The sequence below is a fragment of the Bombus vosnesenskii genome, unplaced genomic scaffold (assembly GCF_011952255.1).
Source record: "Bombus vosnesenskii isolate JDL3184/JDL3185 unplaced genomic scaffold, Bvos_JDL3184-5_v1.1 scf7180000016278, whole genome shotgun sequence".
NCBI lineage: Eukaryota > Metazoa > Arthropoda > Insecta > Hymenoptera > Apidae > Bombus > Bombus vosnesenskii.
Window position 1 is genome coordinate 48372 of NW_022884347.1, and position 27810 is coordinate 76181.

At 37.7% G+C, this 27810-nt stretch overlaps 1 protein-coding gene and 1 long non-coding RNA gene across 3 annotated transcripts in view; one reads left to right on the forward strand and one right to left on the reverse strand.

Annotated features, from left to right (window-relative positions):
* LOC117242754 (latrophilin-like protein LAT-2) overlaps positions 1–25026 on the forward strand; it is a 71394-nt gene extending 46368 nt beyond the window's left edge. The window contains exons 2-7 of one of the 2 annotated variants that reach the window (XM_033509667.1): positions 1521–1626; positions 18178–18437; positions 19501–19602; positions 20662–20848; positions 22678–22764; positions 23703–25026. In XM_033509667.1, the coding sequence (XP_033365558.1) occupies positions 1521–1626; positions 18178–18437; positions 19501–19602; positions 20662–20848; positions 22678–22764; positions 23703–23762 (802 nt within the window). In that variant the 3' untranslated portion in view covers positions 23763–25026. The remainder of the gene's footprint in view (positions 1–1520; positions 1627–18177; positions 18438–19500; positions 19603–20661; positions 20849–22677; positions 22765–23702) is intronic. The other variant, XM_033509669.1, reaches the window with a different exon arrangement.
* Positions 1–26294, reverse strand: part of LOC117242757 — a 51703-nt gene extending 25409 nt beyond the window's left edge. The window contains exon 1 of the long non-coding RNA XR_004495330.1: positions 25508–26294. This is a non-coding gene — a long non-coding RNA (uncharacterized LOC117242757). The remainder of the gene's footprint in view (positions 1–25507) is intronic.
* Between the last annotated feature and the right edge of the window lie 1516 nt (positions 26295–27810).

Genomic DNA, 27810 nt, shown 5'->3' on the forward strand with positions numbered 1-27810 from the left:
CTTTCGAACTGTAACTAAAGAAAACGATGGAAATTTTTTAAAGCAGGAAGCTCTCAAGATTCGAATCGGAAATTCAATAAAAAAAATCTTGGTCAGATTACGATAGGATCGGTTTGATTCCAAATTTGAGTGAAGCAGAGGGAAACCGTATTTCTAGTTTCCGATAAACTTTCTTCTGAAATAAGCTCCGTTGTTTCCTTTTTACTTCATCCTCCTAGAATTCAATTTCGTTACTTTTCCTTTCTTTCACGAACGAACATTCACAAACACCAAACTTTGCACGTAACGTATATTAAAATCTTGGAAACCACTAGCGTTACTTTATTTCTCGCGCACGTATGAAATCGATACAACGCATGACGCCGTGTATTATTTATTTGCTGCAGTCTCCGTTGATATATCGGGAACAAGATCTGCGTCGAAACTTTTCAGTTTAGCAGAAATCTAATTCCGTGTGTCTTTCAGACGTACCACTCGAAGAAAGTACGACCATTTCTAAGATTTTCGTTACTGCGCTTTCCGACGGTAACGCAAGTAGCCGCACGCTTGAAAGCAATCGTGAGAATTTCTTTCAAAATGACCAATAGCGTGCAACATCGCTATTACGTGTATGTTTTAACTCGCCATCTTTGGACGTATCATCTTACGCTTCTACTAAGAAAGAAACAATAATATTTCAGAAACTATTAACGCGGTGTTCCATTTCGTCGCACGCCGACGGTTTGGTCTTTCTAGAAAATAAAAAGGGGACGAAACACAGATAAGCAGCGAGGCCAGTTTCACCTTGACCAACCTCGACCAGCTTGTTTGATTTATGAATTATTCACAGCCGACGGATTGCTCGCGAAGCCACTCGTGCGGACCCTTTGTCTGTTTCCTTGTACCATCTGTATCGCGCGATACCTTTCAACACGTATCGTTCGCGCAAGGCCATAAATAATTCCCAGAATTTTCATTCCGAACAATTTGTAATTTTTCCTTCGTGCGAATATTTCCTTTCTCATCTAGCAGTCGAATAAAATATTACTGAAACAGAGAGACGAAGAAAAGGAGGCAGTTCTCCTTTGACGCGAATCACGACGTAAATTTTATTTTGTATTCTTCTGTCTGCTACTCTTCTCCATACAGCAATGCAAATTGTCTGTACGTGAGAATGCAACGATATCCTACCGCGTACTATTCGGTTCGAGTATCTTTTATTTGGTTTCGCGCGTTGCATACCCATTTGTCGTCTTCGTGCTGGAACTCTACCGATTTTTCTTCCAAATTAGTGTTTTTTTTTTTATATATACATACAACGTTTATTGCCCAAGAAAATATATATTATATATGTATTATTATGAATAAAGAAGGAATTTTCAAGGAATAAACAAGGAAAATATTTTCTGTCGGATTTACATTTTTAACATTACAGTGTATAATTAAATTTAAGCTGCTGAAAAGCGCTACTTCGAAGTTAGTTATACGGAGTTATCTGATTTCTAGAAGAGATGGAAGTCAGAACATTCGTTATGTTACAGCCTATTCTCGGACTTAAGAAGCCTGGCGGGTACGATCCTTATGAATCTCTTGGCAGCTCTTTTTATGGTTCAACTGCTCTTCATAGTTGGAGTAGGTGGCGTTCAGGTAAGTTTCGACAGTTTTTTCGGAAGGAGAAACCTTCCTTTTCCTATTGCAAACTTTTTGCTTCTTGCGTTAGTAGACAAAAATATACGATCAAATAAACAACGAACTGGAAAGAAATTTCTTTACGTGTACGTGTATTTTCATGATACCGTGCTGCTCTAGCATTTGAAAGACTTTTACTCGATTTAATAAAGGAATTACCTTTCCAAGATCGTAAGCTCGCCGAGTAGGGTAATCCGATTGATATTTCAACTGATAAAACGGTCAAAAGTTTCTACGGATCCTTATCTAAATATCATTTGAAACTGTGCTCGTATAAATCGTGGAGGTTCATTACGTAGCAAGCTATTTAGCAGAGACGTAGCGTTCCCCGAAAAAGAAATCGAAGAAGAATCGAAAATGATTGGAAGCGACGGAATAGATTAACAAGAGTACGAAACTTTTTTCTGAAAGGAAAGAAAAATAAAAACGACGTTTACACGTAACGTCTGACAAGCTCGTACCCATTGCACGGTCGAAGGAAAATCGAATAGAAATCAGAAAATCGAACTAGCCGTACGAAGAATGTCGCTGCGGGAGTGGCAATTTTGAATAGCTGGCAGATCTCACGATTTTTTTTTTATTATTTAATTTGTACTGTACAATTTGTACCAGCTGGACATTCGGTAAATAAAAGATTATAATCAACGATAACACGGAATTCCCAAGGAGCGATATCACCTATCTTAGTACTCTCCGCGACACGCGCTGCTTAACTCTGGCGATCGGACGAGAACCAGCATTTCCAGCGCGCTTTTGTCCTTGGCGATCTCACGAGTGCATGTAGGCGGAATCATCACGGCGATACGCCAGAGTTGAACAAAAGCCAGGGAATTTTGTTCAACGCGCTAGCACTCAGCTGCCGTGGCATACCGCGACATGCTCGAAACACCAGAGCAAAAGATAAGCGGTTTCTGCTAGAAACAACTGCTGCGTGTTTCTTTCTCTCTCTCTCTCTTTCTCTCTCTCGCTCATTCGCACATTCTTTAACAAGTTTTCTCCCTCATGGCTGAAAAAACATCCCCAAGTCATTAGGGGGCTCGTACGTGTAGCGTAAAAGGGGTTAGTGGCGTATATCGTCTCGACGTGCTGTCGAGGAGGACATTAAGAGTGTGTATATCTGTTGGGAGCGTATTTCTCTTCCCACCTGCCTCCATTAACGTCTTTCTTTTTGTAATTACGCCACTGCCTGTACGCCAGACCTCATGAATGCTGTTTCTACTTCTTAAGAGCACAACGTTATAACACATTGAATGCCATGGGAGTCACCGGTGTCCGGCACTCAACTTGGCCGTGGCGCCGTGGAGGTCACCGGTGACCGACACTCAACTTGGTCATGGCGCCGTGGAGGTCACCGGTGACCGACACTCAACTTGGTCATGGCGCCGTGGAGGTCACCGGTGACCGACACTCAACTTGGTCATGGCGTCGTGGAGGTCACCGGTGACCGACACTCAACTTGGTCGTGGCGTCCGTGGAGGTCACCGGTGACCGACACTCAACTTGGTCATGGCGCCGTGGAGGTCACCGGTGACCGACACTCAACTTGGTCGTGGCGTCCGTGGAGGTCACCAGTGACCGACACTCAACTTGATCATGGCGCCGTGGAGGTCACCGGTGACCGACACTCAACTTGGTCATGGCGTCGTGGAGGTCACCGGTGACCGACACTCAACTTGGTCGTGGCGTCGTGGAGGTCACCGGTGACCGACACTCAACTTGGCCATGGCGTCGTGGAGGTCACCGGTGACCGACACTCAACTTGGTCGTGGCGTCGTGGAGGTCACCGGTGACCGGCACTCAACTTGGCCGTGGTGGTCATCGATGACCGACGCATCAAGATTAATAGAAATACATAATTTGAACAAATATCAATAGTTATAAATTTGTTATTATTATTATTGTTACTACAATGATGTGACAAAATTAATGCAGTATAAAACTTGTAAAAATAGTTTTATTTATACATGGAATATACATCTATTATGTGCGTCCCCCACCAGTGGCTGTCGAACATGTGAAAAACACGCTTTTTCCGTGTTTTTCCTTAACGGACAATAACCCTATGGAACGTTTCGACTTGAAAGATGTTTGATGATGTTTAAAGGCCTTGACAGTAAAGTAAAAAATGCTAAATCTTGTGACGGTTCTTTAGAATTGTTGCGGGTCCGAATAAGTATGACCGAGGGATGGATTATGATTTGTGGTAGGCCCCGGGACGCAACAACATAGAACAATTATTTAGCAACGCGAAGAAACAATATGAAATAATTGATAATCGCAAAAAATAAGTGAATCGAGCGAAATTGCACTATCGGTGGCCCCGGGGGACACCGGTGACCTCAGTGAGATAAATTCGTTAATGATTATACACCGTAACATATCTTTTGTAGGTAATATTTCAACATGATATGTACCGCATAATAAAAAAATTCATCGTGGTGACACGGCCAAACCTTGTAAAACTGGCATAGCATCCAACGTGTTGGATCCGTTAAATGGAAGGAAGATGTGAAACAAACTTTTTCGGGATATTCGATACGATAAATTTTCTACGTGACGAGTTTTTTAACGGCACGTACTTATTCAGCGGCATGATTTCACATTGCAATCAGTGCTCGAGCAAAGGTATAGATATTTATCTTGGATTAAAATCTCTGTACTTTTCACCATGTTCATTGCAAACGTTTTAAGTGAACAATTCTCGTTCAAACCGTGACAGCGCGATTTGTTTCTGATAAAGATCCCGATTTATTCTTGCAAGTGTTTGTTTTATTTAAACTGAGGTGCTCTGTTACACGTGTTTGTTTGTTTACAAAAGAAACCAGTAATAAAATTGTAATAGTCGGTGTGTATTAAAATAACTTCAAGTAGAAGTACAGAGATAGTTTATGCCGGTCGTAATCGTTGCTCGCTCGATGCTACTGTTCATCTCTACGCTCGCTATTCGACTGTATATCATTCGTTATACTGAACGAACTAGAGGGCACGTTCGTCTATTTGTATCGACCGGTGTTATTATAAAAAGTTAGTTAGAGTTCATATGTAACTCCGGTTGACGATTGTAGCAGCACTCGACAACAAAACTTTCCAACGGTTTCGTCGGTACAAGTATATCACCGAAATGCCGACAGGCCTAATGCGCCATCGATATTTCTACGGTCCTTCCGCCGAATACTTGGAAGAAGGCGTACGCGGCAACGGTCGCGGACGCCTAACGAACGCGTGCGTAGTGGGGATATCGAGGGGCGACAAAAAGAAACGAATCGGATCAAGAAAACAGTTGAGTGGTGACTGAGAAGCGAGAAAGGTCAGTCGAAATCGAGAGTGGTACATAAAGAGTCGAAAGTAAGAAATGTTAATAAATACATACTGTTAAACACCGCCGAGTATTTCTTTGGCACTCTACACGTCCTATACCCAATTTACCTCACGATTACAAATAACGGCGATATTATTTTGTCCGGAGTTCGTTTACCTTTGAAACTAGCAAACTAAAACAACGTTGGTATTCCACGGCACAATAATACGAGTCTCTTCCGATTCGAATCTTCCGTTGACTTATGTGCCGCTACAAAACTTTTTCCAAAATTTTATCCGAACGAAAGAAGTTTCGAATTAGCACGAATTGAAAATTTTTAAAGATTCATTTTCCGTAGGTTAGACTCGTTTTAGAATAGAGAGCCATTTGGGCGTTTCATTGCGTGAAATTCGATCGATAGCTTACACGCGACGGAAGATCTGTACGTCGAAGAAAATGGGAATGACATTTCCAAGGCGTGATGTTACGAATGTGCACCAGGAGCTATATTGGCCGTGTATACAACGTGTCGCGATCGTCGAAGAGCACTTAGCGCACCTATAAGAAACTTAATGACCTCGTCTTGCAAACCTGACTTCAACTGAAAAATGGTCGTACGAGTAATGCAACAATGTGAGAGGTTAACAAGTGTTTTGCAACTTTTCCTCCCTCGGGTGGGTGTTATCTGTTGAAATGGGTCTCACTTCTAGGAAAATTCTACATTTTCACTAGTGTTTAGTTTTTGGCACAACGATTCTCTTTACATTCTCTTTTTTCTCTTTCTTTCGTCTCTATCATAGCACCGCGAAAAGATCGCCGACATACAGACAATGTTGACGATAAAGCGTAAGTAGGCCTAACGGCCATCAGTATATTCCGGCACCGCAGCAGTGTTCAGTTAGTCACCGGTGCGTCAAGAGTGAAGAATCGTTAATTGAGAGTTGTGATATCACACTACTGCATTAAGTTCACGTTAAATAATCATCGTTTTCTGTTTAATTCACTGTAATAAATCCATCCATCAATACATTATCATATAGAATAGGAGCCATTGGAAATCCTAATTTCTAACATTTTTGAATAAAGAATTTCTATAACACATTTGTCCACGCGTTTGCTCTTTCTATTTCGAGATATATAAAAATGTCTATTGTATGTCTATTTTTCTGAGCAATAATCTTACGCGTATTTATGCATGGGTATAGTGAACTAAACAGTATTATGTTTTTGGTGAAAGAAAATTACAGATCTTTAGAAATCTTATCTTCCGTTTACCATAAATTCGCGATGCAGGATGATGGTCGACTCAGAACGAATTTCAATCTTTCAATGGCACTGCCAGACGAATCAGCAAGCTTTTTATATATTTTATATATTTTTTATAATACTTTATACACGCTGCCTAAAAGTTCCAGAAAGAACATGTTCGATAGTGATAGTAGTGATGACGAATGTTATTTTGAACCTGACAAGATAGAAGACGACAACAGTGCTTCAGATAGTGATAGTAATGATGAACTAAATATTGAAGAAAATGATACAAGCTTCAACAATGAATAACGCAATCGTTCAACGTGTATACTTTCTCAACTGCGCGCGCCGATACCTCTCGTTCACAGCGACGCTCGCTCATCGAGAGGCCCCGTCCGTAAAGGTTAGCTTTCGCTTCAGATTTCCACGACGTCACGCCTCTGGAAAATGTCCATTCTTTCGGATATGGACACGGGAAACGAGCCCAGATCCAATCGTGATTCAGGTCAAAGTTGAGTCCAATCTAACTCGAAGCTAATGCAAACGAAATTCGTTGAATTTAATCCGAAGCAAGCAAAGCGGATTTACCTGTGTTTCGAATCACATTTCCGAACGACAACTTTCGAGCAATATCGTAATTATTCGCCGAAAAGGAGCGAACATTAAAATCGAGTTGCAGCTGTTTCACACAAAGTTGTTAGAAAGTATTGTCGTAAATGTTGCAAACTTTCTAGGCTATGAAAAAATACCAAAATTATATCAACATTTACCACTTTTGCGCTCTTTTTCCTGCATCGAGACGACGATTAACTAAGTAAGTCAAAGTACAAGGTTGTATCTAAAGTTTCTAATTAACTATCATCTCGCAAATAAACTAGGATCCCGCATAGAGATATTTCCAGCTAATTCGCTCGGGTCATGTCGTTTAATTATCCGGACGTACAAATCGACGTGGATGAAAACTAGCGCAGTGTTCGGAATGAAGTTAGCTGGATGACGCGAATCAACTACTTTTTGTCTTATGGAAAGATAAAGGTCGCGACGAAAACTGATTATAAAAATTTAATTGCGCGCGTGGTTTTCCGTGTACTTTTTTCATGGATGTTGCAAAGAGCATAATCCTTTCGGGCTCGACCCTTAAATTGCAAAGAGAGCAGATAAAAACTTCAATTATTCTTTCATCCTTACTTCGAATAACAAACTCGGTCGGTATAAAACGCAAACGAAGGTACTTAACCATAGTTAAAGGAGATTAACCACGTTTCATTCGAAGGAAACAATTATCACCAGCTGAATAAACGAATTTATCAATTCTTTCAATATGATTTCTAAGATTTCTAACATTTCTCTTTTCTTTGATTGTATTATCGCGAGCACCGAAAATTTTCTTACTGTGTGTGATCCATGCATCCAACTATTGGAAAACACTGTATATAGTAGCAGCCATAATATGAGTAGTAAGAGATATAGCAGACTGATGGCGTTACGTCTCATCGATTTCAATTTGATGTCGATGATCTTTAAAGAAAGTGCAGATCGATGGATATCGAAGCAGTAATTACGTACCTGTAAACAATCGAAATCTACGATTTTCCTAACTGTGTGAAGTGTGTTGATTGTCTGTCGTATCCTTCGTTTCACGCGCGCGTTCTCAATTCCCACATAATTTCCGTATAAAGCCGGATGGGACCTTAGTTGGAATATGATATATCGAAACGCATATTAAGAAAATTGCGTTTTATGAGCTCCTACAATGGATATATATTGTCTGAAAATCGACGTATGGATCGACATAAAGATAAGGCATTTATGACGATCGATGGATGTTAGTTAATCTACGTCACAAGTTCAGTACCCAGTAATTTTTCGCCGCGACCCCCATGATATTAACCATGTTCATTGACGTCCATACTTCAGTAAGTGACTTTTAACATTTATCTACTTTCTTTCTCGCGCAGCTTATTCTTCTTAACAACTTTTAGACACTCACATTTTACATTACTTTTCATTCATCGTTAATAAACCATTTCGTACCGAAATGATACAGTTAAATTAGCTAAACGATTTAAATCACCTTTTCGATTCAACATTTTGCAGTTACGTTACGATAACGATGTAGCCAAATTCTAATAAGCCATTGTTATAAAATACATACTTTGCGATAAAAACGATACGTCCTTACAATCGATTACGCGTCGATGCGTTCGAAATGTGTAAGAAGATTTTCGTGATTTATATAAAAATCCATGTAGCTGGAATAAATGTCGAAAGGAAGAAACGCGGATGTGTAAAGTTAGAGTAATGCCGATCAAATTCTCGTTGTTTTCGCAAAGAAAGATTGAAAATGAAACCGCGAGGAGGATACCAATACCTGCAATGCAGTATACTTCTCAAAGTCCACAAAAGTCGCTGTTTGAAGCGAACTGTGGGAGAACATTTGAGATTCAGAATTACAGTGGAGGTTCTTTCAATTACAAAGTTTTCCCATAGTTGAAGAAAGTAGCGAAAATCGAACTCGTGCATCGTTGAATCATGAATGTTCTGCCTTGTAAGTTGTTCGGTTTTCGAAAAGATTTTAAAAGCCTTTATCTTTCACTTGTAATCTAGCGAGATTTAATTTTAGTACTGTTGAGAATTGTGGGTCTTAGTCGCCGAAATAAATGTATAGGAACACTCACATTACATGTAGAAATGGTTTTAAAATAGTTCCAGATTTATTTAATATGAGATTTACGAGATATTCGTAGATACAGATTGCACACGTCTCAGCACTCTTCTTGTCTCACCATCTTCCTTAACACCGTGCGTACGGAACAGTTGCATTCTTCTGTTTTACGAGACGCTGCGCACGCACGTACTACCACACACACTCATACTCATATATGTGTGACACTACAACTCGGCTAATCAAGTGTACCACACACAATCACACACATCGCAATAAGTGCACGGTCCAACGAGGAGAATCAACGACGAATGTATTTCCCACTTAGGGATTAATAATCGATTAGTCGTCGTTGTAAGAGAAATTATGCGCTAAACGTGCGATATACGAGTGATCAATTTAAAAATTAGACTCACGTAGTTCGATACGAATCATTTTCGATTCCACGGTTTAAAAGGAGCAAAGGGAAAGAAAAAATCGCAAAGCGTATGCGCGAGAAAGTTTCAAAAACTGCAGTCGTGGTAACGGGAATATAAATCTATAAAGTTTTCTCAGTTCAGCAGAGAAAACTTTGTCCAGGAAGCATGCATTATTTACGTAGAACTGAGGTGAAATTTGCCTTGTTTTATCAACGATATTTGCTTAAAAGTTGCCTGAATATATATAGCTGTATTCTCCATTTAGTTCTGGATAAGAAGTTTGCAAAATACGCAGTTGCTTAGTTTTAAAAAGTTAGAACTAAGATTTTCGTTTTTCCAAATATCTACCAGCTGCAATTTAAATTACATAATTTCTCAGAATCTCTTGGCGTAAACCGAATTTTATCTTTAACCATAGCTACGACATCCATTTGCAAAATATATTATGTGATAAAAATCGCAACTAACCAAGCTTCTCAAAGAATGAACAAATTTTAACTCTTATCAAATTACAACATTTTTTTATATCTGAAGCTTTTATGCGTTTTTTAATAGCTTTCTAACATTTAATGATACTGTTTGTTAAACTTTTTCGACAACAATTTCCTATCCACCGGGTTTAGTCGAAACCCGAATTTTCTTATATCGAAAAACGTAAGATCGTAGATATGTGGACGTAAAAGGAAAGAAAATAAAAAGAGAAGCACTGTTTTCACTAAAATTGAATCGACGCTTTCATTGGTATGTAATTCGAAAGACTGAATGTAATTTTTAAGACTGAAACGACAGAACCTACATATATCGATAACACTGCTTTTAGGTTAACGTTGGATCGAACAACTTGCGTTTATCTTTCCTAGACACGTTTTATATTACGTGCAACTTTTCAACACGTTTGTTTTGAAACGGGTAAACTTCCATCTCCGACGTGTAGCAAAGATATTGAAAATTTTTATAGAATCAAGAAGTTCAAGTAAAAAGTAGAAACAAATATGTAGTTGCTTTCCAAGTTTGTCGCGCATCGAAGCAAACGAACGACAGATTTGTATCGTAATCCATCAAATATATAGGTGTCGCGGTAGTCGCAACCGTACAGTTAAATTTTCACCGTCAACTTTCAAACTCCTTAGATGGCGCTCTGCCGATACAATCCCCGTTTTTCTCAATATTAATGTGTGCGGCCCATTTCCAACATTTATCAGAAATTTCTTTTTTAAATGCATTCTAGTTTCTATTCTTTGGAAGACCCATAGTCTAAAGAGGCTATCTCATTAGACTCAATTTCCTCATTGCGTGTACACAGACCAGTACGTAAAATTGTCCAAGTCTAGCGTAATTTTAACTATTTGTTTTAATAAAGTAATATAAAAGGAGACATATCGTCTCACGATGTTATTCAGTGCTCGTTAAGCGGAGTAAACCGTTAGTAGTTCCAGTCACGATCCATAGCGTCGATAGGGTTACAACGAAGTGCGTTATTTGTCGAAACCGTGAGCACGTCGTGACCGAACTTGTACAGTTAACAAAGTCCTCTCAACTGTACGTTATCTAATTGTAGCTTAATTTACCAGACGATCGATAAACAAGAACGATCATCGAATATTCAAACGTAGAACGAACTCGATCGAAAAACAAGTTATTCGCGAAGGTAGAACGATACTGAAACGACAAGAAATCGATAATAATAAGAAAAAGTAGTCGGTAGGAAACCAAGAAATATTGACGAGAATGCACGAAAAGAAAACGCAATCAAAATCAAGCTTAATCGAGTACTATGGAAAACTCGATAAAGTCGATCCCTTTAGCCAAAGATAAGAACAAGAAGAAGCTTCTAATTCTTTCGCATTACATCTCGCATTCCAAATTTCACCTGTCCAATGAATCAAAAATAGTAATTCAGTGCTTATAGAAATATATATCGTGTCTATAAAGAGTTTTATTATAAGAATCGATAGATTTTGATACTTTATCCAATCTTAACCTATAATTTATGGTTCCATGATAATAGCTTACAATTATAATTTATTACTCATTGCAATCGCAAATTAAGATCGTGTTTCCAATTTGTTATAACTATGTATGTCATGTAAATCTTCGCAAGTCTATATCACGTTCACATTCTGATATTATTGATTTGCATCGTAAAACTACGTTATAGACTACTTTTATTACTCTCTTGAAATGGTAATTACGTAACAAAAACTAAAAATTGGATTGAACGTCGGTTATCGATCGAAACACTAATACAAGTAAATATTATACATTATGGGAGCTGCAGCAAAGCAATTAACTTGTGCACATTTGATACACTTGATTATATTTACCTCATAGCGACGCATCAAATTTACAGAACGATTAAACAATTTGATAGACTAACAAGCTCGATATTTCAGCTTCTCGTCTGAAATTGTTTGCGATTCGAGACCATTATCGATTAGATTATCGATAGAGACGTAAAAGAGGTACTAAAATATTGAGAGAAAGAAAATTAGCTACCTTCAGGGCAATCATATTTCTCCACGGCAAAGGCGATTACTAGTAATCGCTTCGATATAACAATCGAATCTTTTTTTCACTAGCTTTAATCGATTCGTATTTCAAATTGACAATTCTCGATTTTCCTGTAATTTGGTGTCGAAAGATCACGTGAAATCTTTCACCGAAGGTTGGAGAAGGAACATTATCTTTGAACTTTCTCGATACAAGAACATCTTGGCTTCAAATTCGTTCATTCGAAATCTCAAATTCACGATGTCGATTCAAATTTCCGATCCTGTTCCTTAATACTCGTAGTCAAGGGATAATCCCGAGCTTAGACCTCGACCGTACATATCGAGAGGTTCGAGTTCTCTCGGCTTTACGCTATTCTACTTCGCTTTCGTTCGATGCTTCAAAAGAATCTACTCTTTCGAACGCTTCCATTCTCGACTGTTGCATCTTTAAGATATATTCGTCCCGGTATACCTGAAAAACCGTTTTCTTTTGCATAAACCTTTATGCACAGATTTATACAGGATCCGAGAAAACAGGAACGGTATGAAAATTTCAGCTAAAAATGTATTTATATGTAACGTACATGAATATTACGAAAATTACGGAATCGACCTAAAATTGCATGTTCCGACTGCATTAATTACAATGAATTATTAAGTTGCATCTGTGTATCTACTCTCGATAATAAATGAACATCCTCGTTGTTACGAACGTAATTTACGTTAAATACATATCTCGAGATTAATTCATTGCTATTCATATACATTGATTAATTAAATATATTGATATACAATATATCTATTGTTAATCAATACATATATATATTGCTTATTATTATCTATATATATTATATATAATTCATTAGTATTCATATACATTGATTAATTATATATGTTATATATGTATAGATTAATTAAATATATTGATATATAATATATCTATTGTTAATCAATATATATATATATATATATATATTGCTTACTATTATCCAGCAATTATATATATATAATTCATTGGTATACATATACATTGATTTATTATATATATCACATATGTATATAGATTAATTAAATATATTGATATATAATATATCTATTGTTAACCAATATATATTATTATCTACCTATTATATATATATAATTCATTGGAATTCATATACATTGGTTAATTATATATGTTATAGATATATAGATTAATTAAATATATTGATATATAATATATCTATTGTTAATCAATACATATATATTGCTTATTATTATCTACCAATTATATATATATATATAACTCATTGGTATTCATATACATTGATTAATTATATATCTTATATATGTATAGGTTAATTAAATATATTGATATATAATATATCTATCGTTAATCAATACATATATATATTGTTTATTATTATCTACATATATTATATATAATTCATTGGTATACATATACGTTAATTTATTATATGTATCACATATGTATATAGATTAATTAAATATATTGATATATAATACATCTATTGTTAATCAATATATATTATTATCTACCAATCACATATATATATAATTCATTGGATTTTATATACATTGGTTAATTATATATGTTATATGTATAGGTTAATTAAATATATTGATATATAATATATATATTGCTTATTAATAATCTACCAATTATATATATATATAAACGTTCGATTAGATAAAGAACACTGATAGTCGGTGAACCAATACGTATATAAATATGAAACGATGCGATTTATCGGCTAGTGTAATTACAAAGTCAGAATTCGAAATGTCGCATGGTTGGTTTACAAGCTCGTCGCGTTGGTGAAATTTTCATTTACAGTCGGACGGTGAAAGCAACGTGGCCGAAAAAATTTAATGGATCTGTTTAAACGATTTTCGCGGTGAATTTGCACGATGCAGGCAGACTGAGCGCAACGAAAATGTTTCCTCTACACAAAATGCTAATTACTGTAATTGACGCGTATTTTCTGGTAGAATTTTGCGAACCCGAGGAGAGTAGCTCTCCTACTCACCACTTCCTGGCATTTTTTATCGTTGATTTCAGCACGCATCGCTTTGCATGATCCTGTTTCTCCCGTGTTGTCTTCCTTTAGGTCCAGTTTTTTTTTCTTATGATCTTTCAAGTATTACTCGCCAATCGCCAATTGGTATTTTGCGAATATCATCGTTATCGCCGAATAAATAGTCGAGATAAGCCAATGGTATAAGCTTCGACGAACTTTCAAATTTGAAATATGCTCATTTTGCCTTTTGATGTTATACTTTAAATAAATGCGCAAATGGTTTGTAAATCGGCGATGAAATATTCCTTAACCAACTTGCAAGCTGATAACGACGTGAATTTAATTTATGTTGTAGTAATTACTTAAAGAAAAACTCTACACCTTTCCTTTTGTATAGACCTGAACACCGCTGTTACAAAGAGAATAGAATTTAGTGAAACAAAAGATATTTTAAATAAGGAGAGGTGCATATTATTGTGCCCTTGAATACGAATTTTGTTTTGGGTTATAAGGTCTAGAAACAAAAGAGCTATAAGCAGATTTCTATTGCTGTTTCTTGTAGCCTTCAGCCAGAGCTTCAAGGTTAACTTTTTGGTAATGTCCTTTGCTATAAATATATGAACGTGCTCCCTATCATATTCTGTATTGTAACACTGAAAGAGTGAGGTTATGGATCAGCATACACTATGCTTATACTTATACCTATACTTATTTCAATATATTTTCTATTACAAATTCATCCACTCGTTCCTCTATCAGTTAACCTCAACAATATCGTATATTAAATTAATAAATAATGATAACAATTTATTTGATTTTCACCTCATACATTGTAGCTGTACTTATACTTACTTCAATATATTTTTCTAATAATAAATTCATCCATTCGTTCCTGTATCAGTTAACCTCAACAATATCATACATTAAAGTAATAAATAATGATAACAATTTATTTGATTTTCACCTCATACACTGTAGCTGTACTTATACTTACTTCAATATATTTTTCTAATAATAAATTCATCCATTCGTTCCTCTATCAGTTAACCTCAACAATATCATACATTAAAGTAATAAATAATGATAACAATTTATTTGATTTTCACCTCATACACTGTAGCTGTACTTATACTTACTTCAATATATTTTTCTAATAATAAATTCATCCATTCGTTCCTCTATCAGTTAACCTCAACAATATCATACATTAAAGTAATAAATAATGATAACAATTTATTTGATTTTCACCTCATACACTGTAGCTGTACTTATACTTACTTCAATATATTTTTCTAATAATAAATTCATCCACTCGTTCCTCTATCAGTTAACCTCAACAATATTATACATTAAAGTAATAAGTAATGATAACAATTTATTTGATTTTAACCTCATACACTATACCTGTACTTATACTTACTTCAATATATTTTCCTATTACAAGTTCATCCTCTGTCAGTCAACTTCAACAATGTGGAATTGAATTGAGAACGTGATTTTGGTGGAGAAAATGGCGCAAGTTCGTGTCGCGTAGCGCGAGTATTCCTATCAACGATGAAAACAAGAAGATGGTTGCATCGTAACTTGCTCGGAATATTAATGCCGTGGCATGTCCGAGATAGGGTGGCCGTGTTTCAGAACCGTTCATCCGATATTGCACCAACATCCTTTGGATATTGACACTCGATATCCGGCCGACTGCCAGCCTTCCGTGATAACGTAGCCGCTATGCGTAATACCCAATTTAGTTTCCACTTTCCTCCGTACTATCCGACAACTACCTAACTCCATCAACTTTCCCCTCCGCCATCATTGTCTTCGCTATCTTTTATCTGTTCGTGCTCTTTTACAAATTGTTGTGGATCTCACTTCTAGGAAAACTCTAATGTTTTGGCACAACGATTCTCATTACAGCGACTTCTTTCGTCTGTATAATAGTACCGCGAAAAGATCGCCGACATACAGACAATGTCGACGATAAAGCGCAAATGCCGACAAACCGAAATAATCGGAAAACTTCAACAGGCCTAACGGCCATCAATATATTTCGGCACCGCAGCAGTTGATGTTCAGTTAGCCGTCGGAGAGTCAAGAGTGAATAGTCGTTAATCGAGAGTTATATCACACTACTGCATTCACGTTAAATAATCATCGTTTTCTGTTTAATCCACTGTAATAGATCCATCTATCAATACATTATCACATAGGATAGAAACCACTGGAAATCCTAATTTCTAACGTTCCTGAATAAAGAATTTCTATAACACATTCATCCACGCATTTGCTCTTTCTATTACGAAATACGTAAAAACCTCAACACAAATTACCGAATCTTCTTCTTTATCGCGGGAAAGCGAAAACATGTTAGCCTGCTGCTTATAGAGCTAACAGCAACGACAATCTCGGTATCTCCGATATATTCGATTACAGGTTGTATATAACTGTAACCAATGGTATTCGAGCGACGGTAGCTCGGCAACGTAGCAGCTGGTTTAATCTGAGACAGATGAACCACCGATACCGTGAGTCGTGTCTCCTTCGGTATTCCTGTTTGCTTCCACCTACTATGTACTATGTCGGAGGTTCCGCGTGATCGATCCTCTCCGCGCGGTTGCTTTCAATCGATAGGCCGCACCGCGCCAAGCTACGTCACATCGTGCCGATCGTTCCAATAAAAATTACTAAAGAATATCGTCCCGATCTCCGGCTGAAGAATATTCAGTGATCCAGTTAATTTTACGAGATGCTTTCGACGAATGTTTCGCGAGGGACGTAGACAATGTAATGGCGCATCGCGAGAATGTCGAACCGATTCGGTCTCTCGAAAGACAGTTGATCGCTCCATCGATAATGCAGGATCGCGAAAAATAAGATTCCACTGGTATTTTATTGCGAATCAGAAGCGGGCCAATCTGTTGGAAGCGGAAAGCTCGAAAACTGATCGTTAGGAGAATCCCCGAGACCGAAAACGGACACGCCGAAAGAGGAGACGCAATCTCGTTCCGACAATGTCACGTTTCTGATTGAAGTTAGTCTTGTCGAATTTTTGCAGAAAATTATACGCGTATATACGGCTGATTCTCCGTCCGCGCTCTAATAATCTGTAGTGGCACTCGACAACAAAGAACTTTCCAACGGTTCCGTCGGTCAAAGTATACCATCGTCGACAGACTGTTTTCGAAAGACCGACGAAACATAAGTAAGATCACGACGAAGTGTCGACAGGCCTAATGAGCCATCAATAATTCTACGGTCCTTCCACGAATAGTTGGAACGAACGCGTGTGTGTGGGGATATTGAGAGGTGACAAAAAAGGAACGAATCGGATCAACGGAACAGTTGAGTTGTGACCGGGAAGCGAGACTGGTCAGTCGAAATCGAGAGTCGTACGTAAAGAGTCGAAAACGAGAATTGTGAATAAATTGTCGCCCGCACAAGTCGCGAGTCGAGACTTGTAACGAAGTCATTAAACGTGTTAATAATATACTGTCAAGCAAAACGCCGAGTATTTCTTTGGCGCCCTACACGTCCTACAGAAACCACCTCACATCCACGACGTAGCGAACATTTTGTCATCTGATTTCAGTAAGCATGTTTCATCGACTTCGTTATTATTTTGATGCTTGAGATTTTGACATTTTGTTAAGAAAGAAACTTCCTGTCATATCAGCAAAGCTGATTTTTCGTTTGTTTATAATGTATTAGGTATATAAAAAGTGATAAAGTGGCAATTTGCAAGTGTATTATTGGGGCAATTAGGTATATAAAAAGTGATAAAGTGGCAATTTGCAAGTGTGTTATTGGGACAATATTAGTCAAACTTGTAATAATATGCGTGTAATAATAAAACGTATAATAATAATATACGGACTTAGCAAGTGGGCGTCTTGGACGACGGCCTACACGCTCGAGCAATCGACACTTTTATTACGTCCGCCAAGTTGTTGCCCCAATGAGAAACTGGCAAATTGTCATTTTATCACTTTTTATATAATAAATTACGAACAAACAGAACATCAGCCTTGTCGCTATGACACGAATCTTTTTGGCAATGTAAAATGTTTCCAGTCGGCCTCTGTCCCGGTAGGTTGGCAACAAACATCCATTTTAGCATTCTCAAACATAAAAATAAGGATAAAAGTGAAGTAAATCAAGTTTACTAAAGTGTCACGCAGGAAACGTTCACTGCCTATTGGATTATAAACCAGCAGCTTTGCAATCTGTTTCTCGCGATTATTCCGAACCGACGGCTAAACGAATTGGATCCTCTTCCTAATAGATTGTAAAATTCTTGTCGCTCTTTGCACGAAATTAATTGTAAGAATAACGAAAATAGAAGAAAATAAGATCTCGGTGTTCGCAGGATTGGGAGCTATGCATTTCTCTGGAGTTGAGCTTGCAGTATCTTCGGATGACGGTGGTTTGTTGGCTGGCTGCGATGTGTCATCATCTTTACGCAACCGTTGCTTCGATCCCGCGACGCGACGATCCACCATCTTATCTGAAATACAGTCTGTTCGCCTGGGGTACACCATTGCTCGATCTGGCCATCGCCACTTTCCTACAGATACGTGAGGCGACTGTCATTTGGAACATAGCGGATCTTACACCTTTCAATTGCTGGTATATTTTCTTCTCCCCATCCTACTTTTTTTCTCTTTCTCTTTTTCCTACCTTCTTTCATGTTTTCGTCTAAAACAGAAACCTCGAACATTTATCGGAAGTTATTTGCACGTAATTCCAAGAAGTTGCGTTACGGGGTTTCAAATATGACGAGTTGGCGCGACGTGACCCGACGGTTGCTGATACTTGTAAAAGTTGTAAAATAAAACTTGTAAAAGTTATTACACGTCCCCATACTGGAATTACGATTTACCGTTTTACGAGGAGAAATCGACACAGAAACGATAGCGAAATGGCGGTCGAACGTGCACGCGAATAGCATTTTTCGAAATAAAATGATCATCGAGGCCAACTAAAATTTGGCATGGTTTGCTCGCTGAAATTTCACGTCGGCCATCTTACACCTCGTTTCGGTGGCAAACATTTTACGCCTTCATGGCTATTACCATCTTAAAAATTCATGCTTTATTTTAACAAGTTCAAGAGAAACTTTTTTAGATTTAACAAAACTTTCCATCATGTTAATTATCGGTTTGTCGTGCTACGTCGAACCCTGCGCGAATACTCTTTGAAATTTAATTTCCCCAATAAAGCGTTAGCTATGGTTTTGAAACGAATTAAAAACGTCACGATATAGGAACGACGTGATATCGTTTTATCTCGTCCCTGATCTCGTTCCGATTTTCGACTAAATATTCAAAACTCGTTTTCCTATTTCCCTCTTCCGTCGCAGAGCGTCGCGAAATTTTAAGAACGAAATTCTCCAGTTTGAACAATCGTATTTTCATTGTATCTTCTCTGCTATTGTTCCATCGTTTCCTATTTTCAGCTACCGAAAGGCAACTGGAAAAGAGCAATGGAAATGTGATTTTACTCGATTTTCCGTCTCGTAACTATTGAATTTTCGTAGGTATCACTGAGTGTGACACGGTTCCAAATAAACAGGTTGCAATACTAAAATTTGGATGCCAGATGCCTTACAATATTATATTTTGAGCGTTCATACTTCGACGCGTTGCATATTATAATTTGGACGTTACAAACACAATATAATCTGTTACAGGTTTCTAGGAACGAAGGCAACGATTTATGCGTACGGCTTGCCAGTGGCCCTTCTGCTTCTTTCCGCCGGCTACTATCTAATCAAAGCTGCGATTGTATCCAGGTAAACTGCTTTTCACCAAAAGTATGCGTCGTCTCGAAATAAATCTGCGGTTTAGGAAAAATTGTGTTGAAAAGTGGACAGTAAGAAAGAAACGTATGGTGTATTCACTGGTTACGATGTGTCCGAGTGCTTGTTCGGGCTGATTTCCATTTAGCGGCCATGTATAATTCAGTGGAGCAAATCCAGTCTTCTCTCAAGTTTATTTACTATTAATCTTTCAACGGTCAACAGCGCATCCTTCGCACTAGTACAATACGTATCGATCTACGGATCGACACGAAAAATGTGGCACTCCTCTCCAAGCGTAGAGAGCGTAGAGACCTGTGTGTGACGTGTAAACGTATCGTCCTTAGCAACGAGAAATCTCGTCGTAATTTACAACGCTCACTCGCGGCCATTTTGATCGAACCAGAGTTGAGCGACGTTCGCATTGTCTCGAATAGATATTTGTCTAAGATAATTATCCAAACAAATTCTATATTAATCGAATATTTTATCTGGGTAATTGTTTTCTATATATATTCGAATAATGATTACAAAATTATTCGAATAATAATACGAATAATTGTTTGCGTGTACTTAATTTGATGGAGATACTAGTACAATTTTTACTATTAATTTACCAAATCACTAGTTAACCGTGGAACAATATTCTATTATGACATTTGAGAAAAATGAATTATAAGAGCCAATACTACAACAATTGGACAATGAAGCTGAAAAATATATTTCACTTTCAGTATTTTGTCCATACATATAAAATACGTACGATATATAAATATTTATATTACAATATATAATTTCATTCGAATAAATTCTTATTTGAGTATGTTATCCAATTCAATTTTTATACGAATAATCGCTTGTTCGAATAAATTCTCATTTAGACAAATACTTATTCGACTTGATATTTGTTCATTAGTAAAATAAATAATTTGTTCATTAATAAAATTTTATTCCTTGTATTTATTTATTATCTGTTATTCGAATAAAATTCTGCTCGTTTCTGTTTTGATCAGAAACGATTACCGAATATTTTAGCGAATTTCTTTTGTGCAGATACACGTGCAGCATGCAATTGGAAATTAAGCAACGCGAGAAGATGAAGAGAAGGAGAGCGTTGCAAATTATCCTGTTTTTAAAAGTGTGTATAATAGTGGGTCTCATAGCTGGGTGTGGAGTCGCGTCCAGGGTGTGGAAAGTCCCTTTCCTCTGGGCTGTATTCTGTACTGGACATTCTTTGCAGGTAAAATAATAATTGTCTAATAAATACTACAACTTGTGGAAAGATATATTTACGATCTTGCTATCTAACTGGAATATCTAACTGGAAAGTTTTGGCTACAGTCTTCTACTAGAATTCGATAAAACAGAACGTGCGGCTTTGACCTACGATTAGTTTTGTTGGAAAAGCAATCTTCTTATCGGTTTCTGGCTGCCAAGTTTCTTCTTTTCTATACGATCAAGTCCGATTTCGCGATTATCGAGATTTATATGGTTTGAATAAAACAAAACCGACCGAACGATTGGAAGGTAAAAAAGCGCGTAACCGTGCGATAAACAGCAGGCGGAAGTTCTCTCTACAAAAGTCACGTTGGAAGTTTCCATCAATAGCCATTCGAGACTCTAGTCGAGTCGAGTCGGGTCTTAAACGGTTATTCAACGACGTTTTCTTCGTATGCGGCCCGAGTATCAAATGTTTTCCACTTAGAGACTTTTCCATATGGAAGAACGATCGAACAATGGAAAACGACCCTTGCCTCCCTTGCACATACTTTTCTCTAATCGAATATTCAATTCCCTTCACCTCGATTATTCTTTTCTTATCTACGTTCCGCCATTTTATCTTACGCTTTTTGCCCTTCCACTGTCTTTTTGCATGGACTTATAACTAAAAATTCCCTCGCGCCGCATTACGACGCGTTTATCGGTATTCGGTAAGTGACCGCTTTACAATTAGCTTCAGCGATTTAATACATACGTATACGTATGTCGAATAAATTTCAATTAAAAAAAGTTTGAGAACGTTTGTTAATAATTTCTGTGCAAGTGCGATAGTTGGTATTCCTCCGTCAAAGATTTACGCGCTTCAACAAAATGAAAGCGTGTATTATTAGACAGTTCGAAACGCATTTACTTAAGGTAATTTCTCAGAGAGAATGCTTTGAAATATCAGCAAAGGATGGTTGAAAATCGGGCTATGTGAGCTTCAGGGCAAACGCTCGGTAAACGCGGAAACGTCCGTACCATACGAAAGCGAATTATTCATATGAAACGAAGCGAATGCCTCTACTTGATCTCATGCGCAAAAGAGATATGTAGTTGTAGTTGCAATTGGAGTTAGCGTTTTCGGTGTCAGAGGATACCCCGTGAAAGAAAAGTCGTAAAATTTTCATAGCGAACCAAATATCGCCTCTGGCTGGTAACAACATTTTTTATTTGCAAGTATCGCGTGACAGTAGCAGCAAGGGAATGAAAGCGAAACGCAAATACGTCGTTGAAAAAATAGATTTCTACGAATTGTTTTTGATATTGCACGGTAACTCGAATATTTTTGAATTAGTTTTGACAATAAAAGGTAATTATCACGCAGATTAAAAGATTGTACGTGTATTTAACATTCCACTGAAATTGGACGTTCGTTCATCGAATGAAACTCCTGCAAACTTTATCGAGCGATCCGACGGAATTAAAATCTTTTCAGCTATATGCTGCTTAGACGAACAATAAAGTTATTCAAACGAACGATTCAAAGGCATATCGAATGAAACGTTCGCCCTTCAATTCTCAGCAAACTTCCCGGCCGATATTCCACTTTTGGTTTTTAGCTGTTTTAACGTTTTCCTGGAAAGCGTGGGCGATACACGTAAGTATACGTCACCACTAATTGCTAGTAGGATCGATTTGTCTTCGTGTTCGGTCTGTCCATCGATTAAGTTCAAACACAGCACCTAAACTTTTTCCGGTTCGCTTGGGATTCGCAATCTCTATCGGTAACGTTAAATATCACACGTGTATGCCATTTCTGCTTTCTTTTCTTTGCATGGATGATCCATCGACCGATCGATATGGCAGGGACTAGTTGTAGCGCTATCCGTCGCGTGCAACTGCAGAGTTTTGAAAATCTACACCAGGAAATCGTACAAGCAACCAAAACAACAGGTAAATCTCTATCCTCTCTGTTTTTCTTTTCTCTATTCCCCAAAAGGTGCTTAATTTTTGAAAACCGATCTGTGTTTAGTTTGTTATACGACAGCTAGCGACAGATTTGTCCGACTCACTTTCTTAACTTTGTAAAAATATTTTTTATAGTGAATATGCTTTATTAGTTGGTGTCCGCCGTGCGAGTGACAAAACGATTTCGAGCTGATTCATTGAAGTAACTCCTGATTTTAGTCTGGAAAAAGTTCGTCGTGCTCTTCGTAGCCTTCGTGGCTTGTGGCGTGCCTCATCTCCTCAAGTGGCTGATAGACTTTGTCTTGTAGATAATGTAGTAGAGCGACTTTATCTGAACATTTATTTCATGATGTTCATAGTTGAGAAAAGTTATTTCGGCGTCGTTAATGATCTTAGTCAACGACACTATCCTTTTTCACATAGTTAAGACGCTCCTGTTGAGCTTTGTTTCGCGTGTATTAGAAAACTGTCATTTTCTTTATTTATATATAGCACCAAAATAATAGAATAACGTTAAAAAAAATGTTAATAAAATCGGCTTAAAATTTCTGTCGCTGGCTTCCGAATTATTTCGATACGATAATTGTTAAGAAAAATACTTCAATTTAAACAAGCTGAAATTACCAACAAGTAGCCTCGGACTGTGGCGTCATAACTTGTCGATGCGAGATTTTCGGTTGACTTGAATTATTCGATGTTCAAAAATAGATTTCATCGTGTGTTTATTTCATTTCGGTATCTGGCTGGTAACATTACATTGCCGCGCAGAATCAAACGAATTTTATCCAGCCACTGCTATATCGTCGTTAATCGATATTAATCTTTCACAGTGATTTCACGCGCGATTCGAACGTATCCAGCGAACGAATCGTGTTAAGCGTGGAAATGTAACAAACGTATCGCAACACCGTTTATTTTTACAGATCGCGCATTCTAGTAGCAGCAGCATGCAACTGCTCGCACCTGCGCCAGATCCGGTCTAGATCCACGAATTTTCGGCTACTTTTGCGGACGAAGCCACCAACGAAGATGAAAATAAAGGGCCATCGAAACAAAGGATTTCCATTACATTTTCCATCCAAACGTATCTCTCGCTCTCTCCGAAATGATTCTCTAGTGATAGAGAGATATTCTTCTTCTTCTATTACATTTACGAAACTGAGACGTATTTCGAACAAAATCGATTTTCATTTGCTGCTCGAGAACGGTTGAAAACACTGCAAAGATATCAAACGTTTAAAGCTAAATATCACCGTGAACTTTGACGATTTTCTGCTGTGCTGTTTTCTTGGGTCAAAGATTTATTCGATTATAGGAGAAAAAAAAGCACGGACAAGGAGAGAGTTCAGGAAAAACGACCTCGGACGTAAAGAAAAAGAAACGGCGAGAGAACAGTCGTAATTTACTTTAAATTACGTTTTCCGCTTTCCGGTGGCCGCGTTCAAAGCCTGCGAGCTGAACGCGCTTGAGTATAGAGGCTTTTCGTGGCAGGAAGCGGTAGCGAATATCGCGCGCCGTTCCAAACCAGCAGAACTGGAAAGATCAAATTTCACGAGTCTATCGCGTCAGTGGCCATAAAGACGACCACCGGACGCAAAGAGATTATGTGAAGATAGTCGCGCGTCAATGTATCGCGTCGTTGTTGATTTCACAAGCCTTGCATTCCGTGCACGTCGAATGCCACGCTGTAAACGGCGTCGCTCCGCACTACTCCGCACAATTTTACCATTTTACCATTCGATCGAATTGGAAGTAGACGTACGAGTAACTTTTAACATATCCGCGATGTCGTCTCTCGTCGCATACACGAATGCCTCTTTTTTGCCTTATTTTTCGAGCCATTTTACGAAACTACTTTATTTTCTCGATCTTCGTAAGAAAGAGTAAATCGCATAGAACCAGCAACGAACGCCAACTAGCGCCAACGAACAGAGAGTAAATCATGCGGCATTCCGGACGATGCATTTCGGTAATATGAGTATTTGCTCGTTACGGAGAAAATCGGAACGAAAGAGGAACAAAAGATGAAAAAAGATCGATCCAATATGAAAGGAACGGAGGCGCGGTGCATTCGGAAGCGCGTTCGGGAACGCGTTCCCGGCGGTTTTGCGGCTGTCATTTCCCTGCGATGTAATTAACACTTGGTAATCACCTATGCGATCGCATTAGTACACCTAACCACCAGCACTCTGTAAATGTAAACGCATGTAGTTATGAGGAAATAAATATTTTGAAATCCAATAGAAACTGTGGAATACCGAGGCACATCGATTCGTGAACTATTTCCCTACTTAATCGACCGCTTCGTCTGCTAGTCGTGGCTAGTCGAGAAACAAGATCCGTTTGTTAAACTAATTACCGATTTCGTTGCGACCACGCCACGGCCCCCTTCGTCCAGTTTCCTCCCTATTCCATCTCGAAATCAATGCTGTCACCGCTCTAATTGCAGGGACAATTAATTTACGTGAGCTCGCCGCAATCCGTTATCGTTATCTCGATAATTACGTGAATTACACAGAACAGGAAATTCTCGGAGATGGTAAGCATCTAATACGTAACTGTTTGTAAACTGTAAACACTGAAAAGCCAAGTTCTATCTACAACGAACGCATCCGATCTGTACCGATCTGTACCGATCTGTACCGATCTGTACCGATTAGTGAATAAACACGAACACTGTCACCAGTGAAATAGTAATACCAAAGATTCTAATTACACATATACATACTTGGTACGCTTGTATCTTGTGCTTCTGCCAACCAACGAACAACGACTCAACTTTCGCTCAAATATTAACAACTTTATGTGAAAAGTCCGCAGAGGATGGCATCATTCTTCTCATTCGCGTTGGCGTTATCGATTAAATCAAACGTTGTAACTTTCATTAACTACGCGCTCTTATCGTTAACGAAAGTCGTGTTATTGTGTTCAAATTTGTGTCACTTCCTTTGCTCTTAATTTTCTCAATTTCACACAAAATATTCAACGAGAAAATGTCAAACTCGCGAAAGAACTCCGTCGCGTTGATCGCCATGTCGATAACCACTCGCGTTTGACTCAACTATGCGATTTCATAGGATTCGTGCGTTCAGAAGTTTAAACCAAAAGCGTAAAATATTTTAAAAGCCTCTCTAAGGACATATCTTTATGATTAGAAAAGGAAACTATATAACCGATGTAAACGTGCCACGACCGACCGATGAAAACAACGTGTCATGTCTCGCTGTCTCGCCTAGCTATCTGACATTTAATTATCGAGAAGCAGCGTGATGGCCGATGCAGCGAGCCGCACCCCTTTTCGCTCGTTCGCTCGTAAACAGTTTCTTTTTATCTTGTCGTCAACGCGACACGATGCGACTCGTGTCAAACGCTCCTATTCGATTCATTGTACAAACGTTGCCATTCCGTACACCTGTTCCAAGATACGTACAAGTACATATCTGCTATAGAATAATTTTTTGACTACTTCAAAGTATTTGAATGTCGGAACGATTTTGCAACTATCTTTCTAGTTTATCGACACGTCTTTCTATCGGTTTTTTTTTGTATTTCGAATAACGATGGCAAATGTAGTAAAAGGACGAAATGAAAAACACATTTCTTGCAAAAAGCTGAAACAAAATTCATACAGTAAAGAAACAAAGATGACTCATAGTAGAGAAAATATAGAAGAAATGAAAAGACATTAAAATATCGGTCAACGATTGTTCGTAATAGCGAGCGGGAGGCTTCGTTTCCACTGAAACAACTTCGAACAACTTTTTATTAATATTCCATGTTTCTTGAAAAAGTTGTCGCATAATGCTTCAGCGTGGATAGAATGTTTCTATAAGTTGCTGTTTTTTGGAAATGTATTGGAATGTAGCGACGAGAGACAGCAGAAAGTTGAACGTTGTTGCTTCAGTGAAAACGAGGCCTAACAATCATGCGCTCGTCCATCGAAGTCAAGGCCAACCTAAGTAGATATCTGTTATATATATAGTTAGGTCTATGGATCATCGAAAAACGCGCAGATCAACAATGTTGCACGAACTAAAGGTTAATTGATTTTGATGCAAAGACAACGTAGACGTCGAACAAGAAAGAAGTGGATTTTCATTAGAAAGACGACGAGCGCATTAATCTGAAACACCTATACATGTATACATACGGTCACGAACGAAAACATCGAAACACTGTTTAAAACAAAATAACTTTCTAAAAATTAGGCCAAACCATTTGAATCTTTTTTAGAAGTAAAAGGACTAGTTTACTAGATGATGCATAAAAAAATTTTGAAAAAAATAGTAAAGGTCACTTTTTGCAACTTGTTTATCTGAGTCTGTAATGAAAATTTAAAAAGTATACTTTATAGATTTATGTTAATTATATATGTGCTAAAAATGTCATCGAAATCGGTTAACGTTGCTATAACCTGCAAACGGTTAAAACTGACGAAAATTCCAGTTTTCTGCGACTTTAGGCCTATATCTGAAATAAATCTACATTGTTGTTCATTTTTTGATGCCTATTGCTTATTTCTATATTAACCGATTTCGATGAAATTTTCAACATGTGTATGTATAGATGGCGTAACCTTTCATAATATGTCACTTAAATTTTCATTACAGGCCCAAATAAGAATGTTAGTAAAAAGTGATCTCTATTATTTTCTTCGCATTTCCAATTAACTGCAATTTAGAAAAAAAAATTTACGCATCTTCTAATAAACTAATCCTTTTAACTTCTTAAAAAGATTCAAGTCGTTTAAGTCTAATCTTTAAAAAGTAATTCTGTTTAAAGGCTGTGCCAATACTGTATGTATGTATGTACCAAAAAAATGGAGTACGAACGATGAATAATCCGGTTAAACACGAAATTCGTATTACACTTGGGAATAAGCACAACGAATAAAGAGATAACAAAACAACAAAAGATTTCCTTCGTTTCGTCGAATCGTAGATTACTTGCCATGAACACCCGATACCCATTCTCTTCTTGTAGAACTTTTTAAATGATTTTGCAACTTAATTAAAAAAATAACAATGGTTA